Source organism: Fragaria vesca, linkage group LG3 (genome assembly GCF_000184155.1).
Source record: "Fragaria vesca subsp. vesca linkage group LG3, FraVesHawaii_1.0, whole genome shotgun sequence".
NCBI lineage: Eukaryota > Viridiplantae > Streptophyta > Magnoliopsida > Rosales > Rosaceae > Fragaria > Fragaria vesca.
The window spans coordinates 5,332,088-5,348,480 of record NC_020493.1 but is presented as its reverse complement, the minus strand read 5'-3'; the positions used below and the strand labels follow the sequence as shown (position 1 = coordinate 5,348,480).

The 16,393-nt window shown below is 36.5% G+C and overlaps 3 protein-coding genes across 4 annotated transcripts; 2 read left to right on the top strand and 1 right to left on the bottom strand.

Moving 5' to 3' along the window:
- The first annotated feature begins 290 nt into the window (after nt 1–290).
- Nucleotides 291–4,721, top strand: LOC101306890 (regulatory protein NPR3-like). 2 transcript variants are annotated; one of them, XM_004293687.1, is made up of 5 exons: nt 291–1,115; nt 1,200–1,651; nt 2,170–2,923; nt 3,379–3,576; nt 4,144–4,721. In XM_004293687.1, exons 1-5 carry the CDS (start codon nt 1,103–1,105, stop codon nt 4,404–4,406), a joined length of 1,680 nt encoding a protein of 559 aa, XP_004293735.1. In that variant the 5' UTR covers nt 291–1,102; the 3' UTR covers nt 4,407–4,721. The 2 variants fall into 2 exon arrangements, with proteins under 2 accessions (XP_004293735.1, XP_004293734.1); XM_004293686.1 differs by having other exon boundaries at nt 291–1,651.
- Nucleotides 4,722–6,223: 1,502 nt separating this feature from the next.
- On the bottom strand, nt 6,224–7,966 carry LOC101297047. Its single transcript, XM_004295430.1, has one exon. The coding sequence runs from the start codon at nt 7,964–7,966 to the stop codon at nt 6,224–6,226; it is 1,743 nt and encodes a 580-aa protein (XP_004295478.1).
- Nucleotides 7,967–11,483: 3,517 nt separating this feature from the next.
- On the top strand, nt 11,484–15,611 carry LOC101306602 (transmembrane protein 56-B-like). Its single transcript, XM_004293685.1, has 9 exons — nt 11,484–11,754; nt 12,691–12,906; nt 13,034–13,122; nt 13,218–13,356; nt 14,116–14,190; nt 14,499–14,620; nt 14,732–14,807; nt 15,006–15,065; nt 15,165–15,611. The coding sequence occupies exons 2-9, from the start codon at nt 12,769–12,771 to the stop codon at nt 15,291–15,293; spliced, it is 828 nt and encodes a 275-aa protein (XP_004293733.1). The 5' UTR covers nt 11,484–11,754; nt 12,691–12,768; the 3' UTR covers nt 15,294–15,611.
- The last annotated feature ends 782 nt before the right edge of the window (nt 15,612–16,393 follow it).

Below are 16,393 nucleotides of genomic sequence, written 5' to 3'. Positions count from 1 at the left end.
ATATTTTCCTCCATAATTATTGTCACTGGTTTTTGGAAGTCTGTGACCAAAACAGCAACTCCATCCTTGTACTTTTCCTCCCTCTCTTTCTCACGCAATTTCCAACGTAGTCATGACTCGACCCTGTTGGGCCTTATGAGAGAGAAGCCTCCCTCCACAGAAAAGCTAAACAAAGACTAGGGAGATTATTTTACACCGACTGCGTGACGCCATTGTTTATGTCATCACGCCCCAGCTGGGATCGCTGATGCCATCCTTATCGTCACCCAAGGGACTTCACCCCCCTAACGAAATTTCTCTCTTTCTTCTTCAGTTCTTCTCTCTCTATATCTGGCAACAGTTTTTAATAATAAAAATCTGATCTTTCTGTCTCTATAGCTTTGAAAGGGAAAAATGAAGTTTCTCAAGTCCCATTCTCATTACTTTCAGGATTGAAGCTTCATTTGCTTCTGGGAAAGTTGTGTTTTTGTCGCTTAATGTTGTAAAGGTTCGTCCTTTTTCGTTTCTAGACTGTGTTTCTGATTCTGGGTATTCAAGTTCAACTAAGATTTGATAGGGAACTAACTAGTTTGTGTGCAAGTACAAAAGTTTGGATTTTTTCTTTCTTATATAAGCTCTGTTGTGAACAATTAGATCATTTAGATCTTACCCAACATTTTACTTGTTTGTAGTTCAGTTGAGTTGGGTTTGTAGGCATTTGGTGTAGTAAATGTTCTGGAAGGCTGTTTTTGTTTGATCCCAATTTGACATGGTTGGTCTTGCTGTTTAGCTCAAATTTGTATATTGAATGTCACCCAAAACTTAGAAAGATTGATTCGTTTGTCTTGTGTGTTTAAGTTTGTTGATTTTCAGTTTGCATCACATTGGATCATCCCTTTGTTTCAGTTTTGAGTACTCTGTTGTTTACTGAGGGGTGGTGTTTTTCTTTCTTATAATCAAATCAGCAAGATCATAGTGACTTGAGGGTTTGTGTTTGAAGTGCTTAGAAGAAGTCTTAGATTTTAGGGCTATGGTTATACGGAGGAACGAGTTTGAGTACCTTGAAGCACTCAGTTGATGCATCCTAGGCTCCAGCTTTAGGTGTAAACTGTAAAGTAGATTAATGGCGAATTCAGGTGAGCCATCGTCTTCTTTGAGCTTCACTTCATCTTCCCATCTATCAAATGGTTCGATAAGCCACAACTTATCTTCCTCTGAAGCCTTGCCTAGTCTTGAAGTCATCAGTTTGACCAAGCTTAGCTCTAGTTTGGAGCAGCTCTTGCTTGATTCTGGCTGTGATTATAGTGATGCCGAAATCATTGTTGAGGGTGATCCTGTTGGTGTTCACCGATGTATATTGGCTTCTAGGAGCAAGTTTTTTTGTGAACTATTTAAGAAAGAAAAGGGGTATTCTGAGAAGGAGGGCAAACTGGGGAAACCAAAGTATAAAATGAAGGATTTGCTACCTTATGGGGACGTTGGATATGAAGCATTTTTGGTTTACTTGAACTACGTGTATACCGGAAAGCTGAAGCCTTCTCCCATTGAGGTGTCAACTTGTGTGCACAATGTATGTGCCCATGACTCATGTAGACCTGCAATCAATTTTGCTGTGGAATTGATGTACGCCTCTTCCATTTTCCAAATGCCGGATTTGGTTTCAGTATTCCAGGTTGGTATTCTGTTATTCTGTCATTCTGGTTGAGATTTTGTCTATGTTAGCAATCAGTCAACTGTACAAGTTCGTTGATATCTAGAGAGATTGTAAAAGTTGCCTTTTATATGAGTTAAACCAAAAAAATATACTCGTACAAAATCTATCTATGTCTTTGCAAAATAATTCTAGAGAATAGAATTGAGATTCACTTTGGAATGGCATTATTAATTGAGATTCACTTTGGAATGGCATTATTAAAAATAAAAATTAAAAATAAAGTTCTATTCTTAAACTTAAATTGGCAAAAGGTCATTGTGAGGGGCATGGAGGCATATGATATACCACACACTTTCCAATAGGCTGTCTCTTCTTTGCAAAAAGAGTGCCAATAGGCTAATCTTCTCTTACCATGATTTTGTAACTGCAGCACTTTTTCATCACTTGTATTTAGTTCGTTCATAAAGATAAACTATATGTTCAGATAATAAGATTACTGGAAACTATTCTAATTGGGTTATCTAATGTATTTGCAGCGACGCCTTCTTAATTTTGTTGGGAAAGCTATGGCAGAAGATGTCATCCCAATCCTTGTGGTTGGTTTCCACTGTCATTTGAGCGAGCTTGTCACTCATTCCATAGAGAGAGTGGCACGATCAGATCTTGATAGCATCTGTATTGACAAGGAACTTCCTTATGAGGTTGCAGAGAAAATTAAACTGCTTCGTCGTGATTCTCAACATGCTAGTGAACTGAGCACTCCACCTGTGGACCCCTTGCGTGAAAAAAGAATTAGGAGCATACATAAGGCATTAGACTCGGATGATGTTGAACTTGTGAAACTTCTTTTATCTGAGTCGAATATAACCTTAGATGAAGCCCATGCTCTCCACTATGCTGCAGCCTACTGTGATCCTAAGGTTGTTACTGAAGTTCTTGGTCTGGGTATGGCTGATGTTAACCTTCGTAATCCTCGGGGTTATACCGTGCTTCATATTGCTGTGATGCGCAGAGAGCCATCAATAATAGTATTGCTTCTTAGTAAAGGAGCTCGTGCATCAGAGCTGACATCAGATGGTCAAAGTGCAGTTAGTATTTGCCGGCGGTTGACAAGGGCAAAGGACTATCATTCAAAAACAGTGCAGGGGCAAGAAACTAACAAGGACCGAATTTGCATTGATGTTCTAGAGAGAGAAATGCGGAAGAATCCAATGGCAGGAGATGCATCTGTGTCTTCTCAAACAATTGCTGATGATCTGCACATGAAATTGCTGTACCTGGAGAACAGAGGTAAAGCTTCTAAGACATTCTTTCAATTGGTTAGTGAAGGCGTCATAATGGTAGGTCATACTCAGTAGCTTTTTCTCAGAAATTTCTTGGTCTTTTGGTTAATTTTTCTAGAAGAAAACAATTTTTTTGCTTCGAGGTCTCACATCACGTAGGTTTGTAATTGAACTTTAATATGCTGTTGGTAATCACTCTCTTGTCACAGTGAATTAATTGAACCAGTAAATAGAATGAAATTTGTATCTCTGTCAGTTCACATGTGCAGGAGATTCGAGAAAAATGAAAGAATCCCCCGTTCATATTTTTCCCTGCCTCCAGCACTGCGCTTATATTAAATTGCTCATACCTCAACCATCATTTCATTGTTGCATCTTTGATTGATTTTGTGTGCCTCTGATCCTCTTATATAATACCTTTTGCCTTATTGGATGAGGCCTGACTTGCATTATTTATTGCAGTGGCTTTTGCTCGTTTGTTTTTCCCTAGTGAAGCAAAGCTAGCCATGGTCGTTGCTCAATCCGACACAACATCTGAGTTTGCTGGAATCTCTCCATCAAAAGGCTCAAGCGGGAATTTGATGGAGGTTGATTTAAACGAGACCCCCACAGTGCAGAAGAAAAGACTCCATTCTAGGTTGGAATCCCTTATGAAAACAGGTAATTCATACTTTTAGTGTCTGAATAGTTACGCACAGAAGTGCTTTTCTACAACCTGGGAATAGCTTAGTCATGCCCTTGGCAGGAAAAGAGTTTGAGATAGCTTCTAAAACAAATACATAATCAAGTTTTCACATCCCTTGACCCTGCTTTTGTGGAGAACTTGAAATCCCTCTTCCATCCCTTGAAACTAATACATCATGATCTTCTGTAGAAGATCAGTATTCTGTTTTTTTCTTTTTTGGTGAACAGAATATCATTATTATCCTTTCATGTTACATTATCCATTAAATGATCAATTGCATACCCTTTTAGCCTGTGTCCTATGATATGTTGCCCTGATAAGCCAAAAACTAAGCCTTGCTTCTCAGAAAGAAGCATCAATGTGGGAATCATATTTTATTGTTTTAATTAGGGGGGACTGATCTGCCTGGTAAAAGCACTTGTTATCATAGTTATATAATTCTCTGTGAAGCCTCGTGATTTCAAGCATTTACAGTGTGCTAGGTAAAAACACTTGTGCTGTCATAGTTGTACTTCTCACTTGAGCCTTCTTTGTGGTGGCAGTCAACATGGGTAGATGCTATTTCCCTCATTGCTCAGAAGTCCTGGATAAGTTTATGGAGGATGACCTGCCTGATTTGTTCTTTCTTGAGACGGGTACCCCTGACGAGCAGAAAATAAAGAGGATGCGTTTCATGGAGCTCAAGGATGAAGTCCAGAAGGCATTTAGCAAGGACAAAGCGGAGCTCAACCTCTCTGGGTTGACTTCTTCATCATCCTCATCATCTCCAAAAAAAGTTGGTGTAAATCACAAGACTAGAAAATAGTTTAGGCATGTAAATTGTATCTAACAAGCCTTGCAATTACAAGTAAATTTTTTCAAAGTTACTTACGATTAAAGTTGCTTACAAGCAAATAGTGTGGCTGTCGTCTGTAATATCTCAGCAGCAAATTGCCCTGTAAACTACTTCTACAAATTAGCAAGCGTAAGTTTGTCCTGCAGGAGATGATTTTGAGTCATTGGCTTTTCTATCAAAGGAAGGTTTTGCCTAGCTTGTATGTCCATTTGATACTCATACATAATCAATTTGCGCTCTTGAAAGCAAATGCTGCGGCTTAAGATTCATAATAATATTTAAGAGAACCTTTTGAGTTTTGACATCACACTTCTTTTGTTTTCACTTTGGCCAATGTCTTTGAAATAGGAATGAAGGGGAAGCGAACACGAGCTCCTGATTTCTCATAGTTAATGGAAATCATCACGCTGTTTAGGCTTGTGCTGGTAAATTGGGATTGAAAGCAAATAAAATCTTAGAACACAACAGCACGACATGTAGGAACTGCATGTTCCCAGTTCTTTCGATATATGTACTTAAATAACCAAAAACAAAGGGAGAATGTGGGAGGTAACAGATAAAAGGTATGAGATCAGCTGAACAGATCGAATACAAGGCATATGCTGAAATGTGAATAAAAAGATTAAAGATTATCAACCACGAGAAGAATTTAACATGAATGAATTTGTATAGAAGCATGAATCAATCAATAATGCATGGTTCTCATGTAAGATGATATTATGAGTTTATGACCCAGGAAGGTAAAATAAAAGTTACAAGGATCCTACTTGCATTTTTATTTTTAAATACAGTATTTATTGCTTTATAATAACAACAAATATTACAGAATACTTTTTGAAATGATTTTAAAAATAAAAATGTGAAAAGAGATTGTTATCTTCTACTTTAGAAATGTATTCGGTAATTTATTGTGAAAAACATTTTTCATATTTTTTAAATTAGAAAAATAAAAATGTGAAAATGTCACATTGATGTTTTCAGTATTTCTTTGTAAAATTTGAAAATATTTTCATTTTTCATTTTCGAAGTTTTCAGAAATGTCTCACCGAACACGTTTTCATCTCATTTTTATTTTTAAAAATAAAAATACAAGTATGAAAATATTACCGAAAGTCATCTTAGGAAGCCTTTGTTGTATTTTCATTTTTAAAAATACAAATGAGATTATTTAATTCTCTATAAAGCCTGCTAAGGTAAAAACACTTCTGCTGTCATAAAATCTCAGCAGATGCAAATTGCCCTGTAAATTACTTCTCCGAACTAGCAAGTGCCTAGTTATCCTTACTTTGTCCTCTAGAAGATGATTCCCAGTAGTTGGCATATTGATCAATGAAAATTAGTTTTGCCCATCTTTGTTGTCCAATTGATACTCATACGTGATCAATTTGAGTTCTTGAAAGCAAATGCTATGACTTTGTATTCATAATAATATGGAGAGAACAACTCGATCAAAAAATATTAATACGGAAAGAATCCATTTCACATCACTGCCCTCTATTTTCACTCTGGCGGTCAGGCCAATGTCTTTTCAACAGGAATGAACGGGATGCGAACACGAGCTTTTGATTTCTCATAGTTGATGGAAGTTATTAAGCTGTTTAGGCTTGGGCTGGCAAAATGGGATTGAAAGCAAGTAAAATCTTAGACCAGAAGAGATGAGCAGAATTTAATATGAATGTATCTCAGTATCTGTATAGAAGCATGAATGAATCAATAATGCCTGGTTCCCATGTAAGATGGTATTATGATTAATAACCCAGCAAGGTAAAATGGAAGTTACAAGGATCCTACTTGGCCCTTAGCTTCTTTTGCTTCTTTAAACTTTCCCACATGATTGGACCTTCAGGATGAATGTCTACATAGTATTTTGCAAATCGTACATCTGAGCATGCAAGAAGAGTGCTCAATGACAACATAGGCTTTGCTGCACGTTTCTCCCTTAGCCACGAATACATTGAGAATCTAAGATTGATCCTGTCCATGTCATAACATAAATATGCCGGGAATGCCTCCAATGATTCCAGTGGATAACCTATACAGCTTGTTAGGCAAGCTATCTTCTTCACAATCATGTCTTTACTCTGGTTAAGGACCATGGGTGCTTGTTTTATCATGTTCATCACAACATTGCAATCTAAGCCAGCTTCTACCAGACAATCGAACCTCTCCTGTAACTGATCACCTCTACCCCTGAACTTTTTTAAAGCTTTAATCATCTCCTCTGAGTTTTCGGCATAACCCAATCTCATCAAGAATGATGTTTTCTCTAGATGATTATAAGGAACTTGAGATACTACTTGCTTGCTGGTTGTAGCTTTAGATTTTGAAGCCAATCTCAACAACTTCCTTGGGTCTTCCCTTATAACTTGCAGCAGACCATCTCTTCCAACCTTTAATTCTCTACGTACAGTACTGGGTCTTTTCAGCCGAGAGGAGCTCAGAAATTCCAAGTCACTGACTACAACATCTGCAATCTCATCCGTGCCCATTCCTACCTCAATCAAATAGTCTAGTGCCTGCAAAAGATATCTTGTGGACTTAACTGACAAGACCTGTGGATATTGCATAAACAATGAATAAACCTCATTCATTTCAAGACCCAATTTGAGTAACCGGCCAAACAACACATAGACATTCTTCCCAGAACCTTCTAACAATAATGCAGGATTTCTTTCAAACAAACTACACATCTGCTGCTTTGTATAACCAACATTATCTAGAAAATCCATTGTCTCAAGCATTCTGTTCCAGTTATACGTGCAGTTATCTGATGCATACCCGCCAATCCAATCCATTCCAAGGCCTAAATACTTCAACTTTTCAAGAAACTTGACAAGTTCATTGTTAACACCACCAATCAAAAGCCACGGGCAACAACTAACAAGCTTAACAACTGTGCCTTTGCTTAACCCCAAATACTCATAAGCTTGAAGCTTTGAAGTCAATACTCCACAGTCATATCCAAATATCTCCCTTGCCTCCTTATACATCCTACCAATGTTACTCCGGGGTATTCCATAATCACATAAAGCTTGAAAATTTTCAAACATAACAGGATCATCACTCAGATACATCAAGTGTCTTGGTAGAAGCAATGGCAGCTCAGATGGGCTCAAACCCAAGCTCTCAAAGAACGGCTCAAACTCATTAATCGGATTATAGCGAAGGAACCTTCTCAAAAGACTCGCAACCTCTTTCTCACAATCAATCTTGGAGAGCAAATTCTCAAGAAACTTAGGGGAGTTCTTGCTAATATGCTCTGCATCAGTGAAGCCGAAGCTTCGAGTACAATGCAGGTAATCGAAAAGGGCCTCCTGACCCTCGGTTCTAGCAGTTCTAGAAACCCGGTTAGCAAAAGGAGAAGTGACCACTTGGGTTGAATCAGAAAGAGATGCCTTTGGCTGATGGGTAAGCCTAGAACTCGAAAAGCATCGAACTTGAATGGAAACAAAAGATGGGTTTTGCATAGAAGTGGTTTTTTCATGAACAGGTTTTGCATAGAGTACTAGATTGTTGACCTGCGCAATCATTTTCAATACCCTTTTGGAGAATCTATTCATTAACATGGAAAAGGGTCGGAAACAAAGAGATGAAGATTCAAAGAGGCTCAGAGGAGACCATGATCTATGTGAGAACGAATTGTAAGAAATGCAAAGAAGTTATAAATTTCTGAAAGATGAAGAAATAGTGAGATTGGATTTCTGGGCATAGAAGCTTTTGAGAACCAATTGCATGCGGGAATGAGTAGTTGAATTGAAAGAAGTTCGATTGAGAGTTACCTTGGAGTTTATGTCTGCGTCTGATATCTTCGGAGTTCAGAAGGAACCAAAGTAGTGACTAGTGAGTACACAATTCCTGTCTGCTGCTTTGACAAAACCCTACAATGGGGTTTGGGGATTTTAGCCGCTCTGTTATTTATTCAAGACTAATTTTTATAGTGCAAGACAATGTGAGTTGCACTCTATTTTTTTAAAAATTTAATGTCATGTTTTCTAAATTAATGTTATGTTGATATATTATAACTCGATCAAGCTAGAAATGCAATTTCTGAATTTGCTCTATCAGTTATGTGTAAATAAATAATTTTTTTTTACGCAAGACACAACAATACATAAAATACATCACAACGATACATAGATTATACATGATCATTTGACGATATCAATACTCAAGTAATAGATAAGTAAAATTAAACTAGTTAAATAGGCCCGCACCAAGCCCAAAAATATTTGTAAAAAAGCCCAAACTCATAACAAATCCCAACGACATCTGACGACCGGTAACTCCGATGAGTCGCATCAACGATTTCCTCACCGTATTCATGGCATGTTGCAACCACAAAGGCAAAGTCGCTAGCACACTTTAAACATGGGAGTCCAATCCGTTAAACGTTTAATTTAGTCATAACCAATTTGACAAAGAACGACTTAGGCATGGATTTACGGCCCTCCATCGATGGAACCAAATCAAACAATGGCTAGGCAACGAGTAGATTACGCCACTTTAGAGCCACTCAAGAGTAGTTGGATTTGGCAGTTGAGGTGAGACCTTCCCACATCTTGATCCCTGGGAGTTCAAGACGCGAAGGACTGGAATTTGAATTGTTATGTGTACTATACGTTTGATCAATACATGAGTTGCCCTCTTTATCAAAATGAACAAAACTCGATATTGTAGCAACATCAAACTTTAATATAAGCAGATATAAATTGGGGTTTCAAATTTCTCAAGACTTGTATCACAAAAAGCTTTGACAATTGAACTATCAACATTCCACTCCTTCAAAGATTCTGTTAAGCATTGCCAAAGAGGTAGCGTTTGGTGTAAAATGCGTAGGCAACTCGCATTCATTCATTAGTGTAATCCAGTCTAATAATCAATTTCCATAACCAACCTATATGGGTCATATTACACCAAACCAAAACAAATGCCACATGATACCACTCATTTAGATTTCCTGGTTGTTTCAATACTCAACAACAAATGCAAATGGCCAATAAGTTTGCGTGAAGACAACTGCACGAAGCCAAAATATAAGAGGAAGAACAAGATGTTTGAGCAGAGCATCTGTATTCATGGCAAACTTGAACCCAAAGCCAGCTGGTTAATTTACTCAGAAATGCTGCCCATGATGAAAAGGACATTATATTCAAACAAATGGATATGATGAGTCTGATTTCAATATGGGTAATGCTGGAATTGTCTACTGATCGAGCTCCATCGTGATATATTATGGTCATCCGACTTGGTCCTCTCAATGATCTATGAAGTGAAGATCACAACATGATAAATTGTTAACCACTCATAATTGATTTTGGTGTTAGGCAAAACTATTTGTTTTTTTATTAGCATGTAATAGTTTAAGGTCTTTAAGTTGAACTTATGATCTACCACTTCTAAATCTAAATAAAACACTTATGTTAGAATATTTATATATTTTTTTATTTATATTAGATTCAAAAAGCTACTCATTTTTACATAGAAACATATTGAATTATTTGTGAATAATATTTAACTTTTAGGATTGCATATATGCTTTGACATTTTATTTTTTATCATGATTAAATTAGTAATTTCATTAGCATATATGACCACATGAGTCTATATAGTAATATAGCTAGCTATGTGTGCCTATTGAGGAAGATGGGAGAATGAATGAGTGATTCTTGTGATGATGCCTGCCTTTGAGAATGGTTAGGTGAAGTCTAAAGATCAAGGACAATCATTATGCTACTTGCTTAGTATCCAATCTGATGTTAAGATACATTTCAAGTGCTTAGCTAGTAAACACTATAAGTGCTTGAGATTTCCATTAATTTTCAATTTGGCAATCATAATATTCAAGTGGTTGTATTTATCCTTAATTCTCTTCTTCTAATCCACAAATAGGCTCTTTTGGTATCCTTAGTTCTCTCCTTCTAATATACAAATGAGCTCTTTTGTTAACTATTCATACTTTATTTATTGACCATCTTTCAATAAATAAAATTTCTAGATTCATGATGAGAAAATCAAGTGAAATAGGTAACCTCGTTTTTTTATTATTTAGTTTTCATATTCTATTCCACATTTGTTAGTTTTCTTAGTCTATAATTTTTAAATATAAAATAAAACTTTATCACTTGTTATTTAACTTTCTTTTTTTTTAGTTACAAAGGGTGCTTAAAAAACACAAACGAAAGAGGAAAAGAGACTAAATAATAAAGCAGTTGCCAATTTTCCTAGCTCTAGTGACTGAACATAAGTCATCAAGGAAGTCATCAGCAGCATGAACATGAGAGCTGTCAAAGCAAACAAGACCAAACTCATGAAGGATACTGTATTTGGCTAGAGAGTTCGATGTAGCATTGCACTCTCTGAAAATGTGAGAGAGCTGAGCATCATCCATCTTGTTCATCATGTTTTTGCAACCACGAAGAAGGGAACCCAAATGATGAACATCAAAGTTGGAATTTTGCATCAGTTGGACCAAGACAACAGAATCAGATTCAATCACTTGTTATCTTTTAATATGTATATAAAACACGTTCTTATTCAAAATAAATAAATAAAAATGAAACGTACTCATACGACACCTTCCTAATTCACAGTTTTCAAAATTAAGAAATATACCTACAAAATGAAACTCAAAGTAAATGAAGACATGGAGATCCAAACCCTATCATGAGTGTCATCTAAACAGGTAACCTATTTTCTTGAGTTCTTGACTAATATGCAACTGCCCTACAAGCACAAACACAAAAGAGGACCATACCTATCTCTGTTTTATCTTCTCTTCCTACTAAACTTGCCAAAAGACAAAACCTTGAAATCGAAATACCCAAGCCAATCACATTGTTCTTGTTTCTTACTACTTCCCTATCTCGATTGGATTTTGCCTACCATGAAATGCATACCACACTAACCCAATGGCTCTCCTTTTGCTCACACCTAAAACCACACGCATCCAAAATTCCACCCAACACTACTCGTTTTTTGGCCCCTTTCTCCAGTTTAACTAATAACTCTTCCCTTTACTTTTAACACCCTCTGTTCGGTTGTAGATTCGACACACTCACATTCACATTGATTACACCCTTTGCTTCGTTCTTCATCTTTCACGGGTTTGTTGCATTTCCATCTCAGACAAAATCTGGTGATGATCATAATTTGACAACAAACCCATTTATATTTTCATCAATTGCCCATCTGCATCAGCCTTTCAAGCTTTTCACTTTCTTGGGGATTTGTTGCTTTTGGCATTGATCAGCTTTGCTTCCTCTGTTTTCTCAAATGCCCATCTGAGTTTTGGAGAGTTTTGGTGGACTTCATGCTAATGGTGTGAGACCTCCCCATTTGATTTCTTAGCTGGTAGTCTCTGTTTAGCTTTCTGGGTTTTGTTAGAGGTTTAATCTTGTTTTGTTTATTCTCTGATCTCATGCTGAAGGTGGTTTATGAATACCCTCTTGATTGTTCATGTGTTTTGTGTTGAGCTTTTGGATCCGGGTTTGCTTTTTCTACACTTGATTCTGTATACTGGTTTCTGGGCACACTGCTTTGATTTTAATTTTATTTGGGAGTCTATTCAAATCTGTAGCCTATAACTTGTATTGATGTTGTTCTGTAACTATGATGATATTCATGGATTGCTGCATCTTACATTGACCTAAGTAGCTTCATCACCATTTTACAAATGCACATATGACCTTTGTGGTTGGGTTATTTGGTTTTCTATTCTGCTGTTGAGTATAAAAAGTGTTCTTGTCAGTCATAAAATCCAGATTTGTTGCTTGACCAGTGTTAACCTACAGTATCTGTTGAGTATTTGTGTTTACTACTGTCTGTTCACACATTTGTATTTGAAAAATAGTTCAGTCGGAGATGGATTCTTGCTTAATTTCTCCTCTCTATCCTTCTAGGTCTTGCTTGGATCTAATCTGTTATTGATTCTATGTTTGGCTTCGGGTTCATTTGGTGTGTTAATCTAAAAAATGTGTTAGTACTTGAAAGGTGCAATACCTGTCCAATTGCTTTGTTTTCAACAGATTAAGATGCACTGGTGCGTCCTGTTTATTCTATTGAGTTAGTTGGTAGCTGCTGTTATGGACTATATATATGAGAAAACGCAATCAAGTATTACATTTCTTTTGCTTATAGTTTACCCATCTGCTATTTTAAGTAACACCGGTTAGAATGTCACTCTCAGATGCATGTTTTATGATTGTGGACTATATCCTGGATAGCTTATTTGCTCTCCGTTTTTGGTGAAGGACAGATGATAATGAAAAAGGGAAGAAATTGAAGAGGTAAAAAAAAGCTGCTAATCAAAATATCGTCCTAGGAATCTGTCACGATGGCAGTGCCCAGAAAGACAGCAATGGCAATTAAATCTTACCAAAATCAGGCTGAAGATCTGGTTAAAAGCTACTTACTAGCGGATCCGTTTATGCCATATACTTCCGTTATTGGAGGAATATTTTTGTGCAAACTGGTATACTCTTATTGTTCAATCCTTTCAAATATTCAATTGATTCTTAAAGTTGAAGCCATTGGGTGCATCATCAATTAGGTTGTAGTTTTGTTTTACTAGTTCCTTGTTAACTCGTTATCTATTGCAGGTCTATGATCTTACCCAGTTAATTAGTACCTTTTACATCAAAAGTTATGCTAGTCTTACAAAAATCCAACGAATCGAGTGGAACAGTCGGTGAGTATGTTCTCACTTTCCAGTTGTTTCACATTAATACATTTATAGTTATCATAAAATGTACGGTTATTAACTTTAGGAAATAATTTTGGCAGAGGAATCTCCAGCATCCATGCTATTTTTATCACAGTTCTTTCCTTGTACTTTGTTTTCTGGTCCGATCTCTTTTCAGACCAACAGCTAGCTGGCCTTGTTACATTTCGAAGCTCATCGTTGTCTGTATTTGGATTAGGGGTATGCACTTGCTGTTTAATATATAACTTTTGAATTATTTACTCATTTGTGGAATATTTACCTGCAATCCCGGTATAAGAGTATGCACATTTATTTTTTTTCAATTGTATTTAGCTGTCAGGAGGTGCTTAAAATGAGCCTTTAACTTTTACAATGCGAGATGCTTAAGTTAATCTTCAAGATGGTTTGGTTTACTTACGGATAAATAATTTAAGAAAGACTTCCATTGAGATAATAGATGATTCTTGATTTGTTATGGTTTTGAAATTTCCTATCACTTGTATAACCTTCCTTTTTTTTTTGAATAATTAGTTCTTGTATAATTACTTTTGTGACACTTGTAGTTTGACTATCTCAAGAGAGTCCACATTCTTTATGTTGTACTTATGTTACACATATCTTAGTAATGATTCACACACTGCTGATGTACTATTAAGCTTGTGGAGTTGTTATATTATCGAAAGCATACTTTGTAATCTTAATTAATTCTCAAGTCACCCATGCATCTTCTGCATTTTCATGTAAACCTAATTTTCCAGATGTTTATGATATGATGGGTCATCATCTGACCATGCTTAGACGCGGATAATAAACCCATGAGCCAATTTCTCTTAAAAGTTGATGAGTGATTTGGATTTTATTGTATTGGGTTTGCTTTAACCTAGATATACATTTCAGTTTGATTGTTCTGAATTGTTTGTTTTTAACAGATGTAATATCCTTGGTGAATACAAATTTAATAACTATTATTTATGCCAGGTCTCTGTTGGGTACTTCTGTGCGGACCTAGGAATGTTACTGTGGCTATATCCTTCTTTAGGTGGAATGGAGTATGTAAGTATATTGTCTATGGAAACATTTTTTTCTATTAGTATGAGAACACACATGTATACGTTTCTTGTTTATAGGTGCATGTCCTTTTTGTTCTTACCTTCCCGACATCTGGGTCGGAAGTATCATAAACCAATGTTAGAAAAATACTCGACTCTGATTTCCTTAGTTGCACGAACAGAACTGGAAAGAATAAAAGAGGAAAAGAGAAAACGCTGAAGCAAACATATCTATACACAAATCTTTGTTTGTACTTTGTAGTACTTCTTCCGAGGCTGCGTAACTCATAATATGGTGGCATTCAATTTCAGGTCCTCCATCACTCACTTGCTGGAATTGCGGTAGCGTACTCCATGTTTTCTGGGGAAGGGCAACTTTATACATACATGATCCTCATCTCTGAGATCACTACTCCAGAGATCAATATGAGATGGTAAGTTTTATACGATTGTATTTCATAAGGTTGTATGAGAGGTTACTACTCCAGTAAGATTGTATTTCAGTGTATGCTTTCTTGTCTAATATGATTTTGGGTTGCATGAAGGTATCTTGATACAGCTGGTATGAAGAGGTCCAGCGCATATCTCATTAACGGCATTGTGATATTTTTTTCATGGCTGGTCAGTTAAAACTCGTGTTGAATTATACCCGTCTTTTTTGTTTAAATTTTTGTATGTATAGATATCATGGTTTGTCGCCCGACATGTAACTCATATAGACATTCTTCTCTTCCCTGAAAACACCAATGCTGTATTTTCCATATAGCTAAGCATCAATCTGTGTTAATAATGCTTACCAGAAAAGTCTGTGGAATGCAGGGAGCCAGGATTCTACTGTTCGGTTACATGTTTTACCATGTTTACCTGCACTATGATCAGGTAAGTTGCAAATCCAGAAAGCATGTACCTCTGAATTTCCTAAATAAGCTCAGGGTGTCAGTTTATCTCATTACTAATGTACTTTAATTGGATGGGCAGGTCATCCAGATGCACATCTTTGGATATATGTTGGTCTTTGCTGTACCAGCAGTGCTAGCAATAATGAACTTGATGTGGTTTGGAAAGATTATCAAGGGGTTGATTAAACAATTATCTAAGAGGCAATGATGCATATATAGATATTCCAACCAAGTCTAAAGTCTTCCTGTTACGATGGGTATCATGTTGTGCATTCTGCTATTTTGTTTACTGTATAAAATGATAGGGGCCTAGAGAGGTTAAAGAGAAATCAAATCTGGAGGCATTTAGTCACCACAATGTTGTAAAGTTTGTATTCTTTTGTCTGTGTTGTAGTTACCTGAAATTGAATTGAGATCTCTCATCTCTATTCTAACTCCGTCCCATCCTATGTCACTAGAGACCTAGAGTTGAGGTTCAATACCCTCAGTTAAGTTGGAAATGAAGATTTGCAAAGTTGTTTACATTATTTCAGCAATCTCTTATTAATCCCTGATTGACCATGCAGGGGGTCAAAGAACTATGAATAAAAGTTAAAGGCACAGGTTTTGTGAATTCCTCAGAGTAATGATGTTAAATCTTGTTGAACATGTTTTAGTAATAGCACTGCGTTTACGAGTGTACCCATAGCACCCTCCTAGTGTACCAAGCCAAAAAGCCCCCATTTTTGTTCAGATTGATATGTCATCCTTCATCAAACATGAATTTCAAGATTTGTTCTTATTGACGGAATGCATGTAAGCACTAATGCTATTCGTAGATTCTTACTTTACAAGTAATTTATGCTTTTGCCTAATTGATCAAGTGGTTAGACTGCTATCACTGCACTCTATGATATAATGAACTCTGCCACAAACATGGTAAAGACAACTGACAAAAGTAGGGAAAATCTTTAGGATGAAGTAGAGGACTCGTTCATTTCATAAGGCTTTCACAGTTGAGGATCCGATCAACCTAGTTATCACAGCAGCTGAGTTCGAAGAAACCACAAAAGTTTTTCCAAGTACTAAACAACAAGCAGAAAAGCCACGATCAGAATCGTGGGAGAGGGAGATATCTGAACTCATTATAACACTAAACGTAGCTTTTAGAGTGTACTTGTGAAAGCATCTTATATATATAATTTTTTCCTCCACTACACCTTCTGTATAGACAGAATATAGCAAAGAACTCTAACCAGATATCACACTAAAGATAAATGTAGACTGTTTGGTGATCTTTTACATGCAGATATATATATATATATATAT

Bases quoted from the DNA above. Each gene is read 5' to 3' on its own strand.
- LOC101306890 (XM_004293686.1), top strand. From the start codon at position 1,103: ATGGCGAATTCAGGTGAGCCATCGTCTTCTTTGAGCTTCACTTCATCT. The intron at 1,652-2,169 runs GTTGGTATTCTG...ATGTATTTGCAG, and splicing joins ATTTGGTTTCAGTATTCCAG to CGACGCCTTCTTAATTTTGT. The intron at 3,577-4,143 runs GTAATTCATACT...TTGTGGTGGCAG, and splicing joins GGAATCCCTTATGAAAACAG to TCAACATGGGTAGATGCTAT.
- LOC101306602 (XM_004293685.1), top strand. From the start codon at position 12,769: ATGGCAGTGCCCAGAAAGACAGCAATGGCAATTAAATCTTACCAAAAT. The intron at 12,907-13,033 runs GTATACTCTTAT...TATCTATTGCAG, and splicing joins GAATATTTTTGTGCAAACTG to GTCTATGATCTTACCCAGTT. The intron at 14,808-15,005 runs GTCAGTTAAAAC...TGTGGAATGCAG, and splicing joins TGATATTTTTTTCATGGCTG to GGAGCCAGGATTCTACTGTT.
- LOC101297047 (XM_004295430.1), bottom strand. From the start codon at position 7,966: ATGATTGCGCAGGTCAACAATCTAGTACTCTATGCAAAACCTGTTCAT.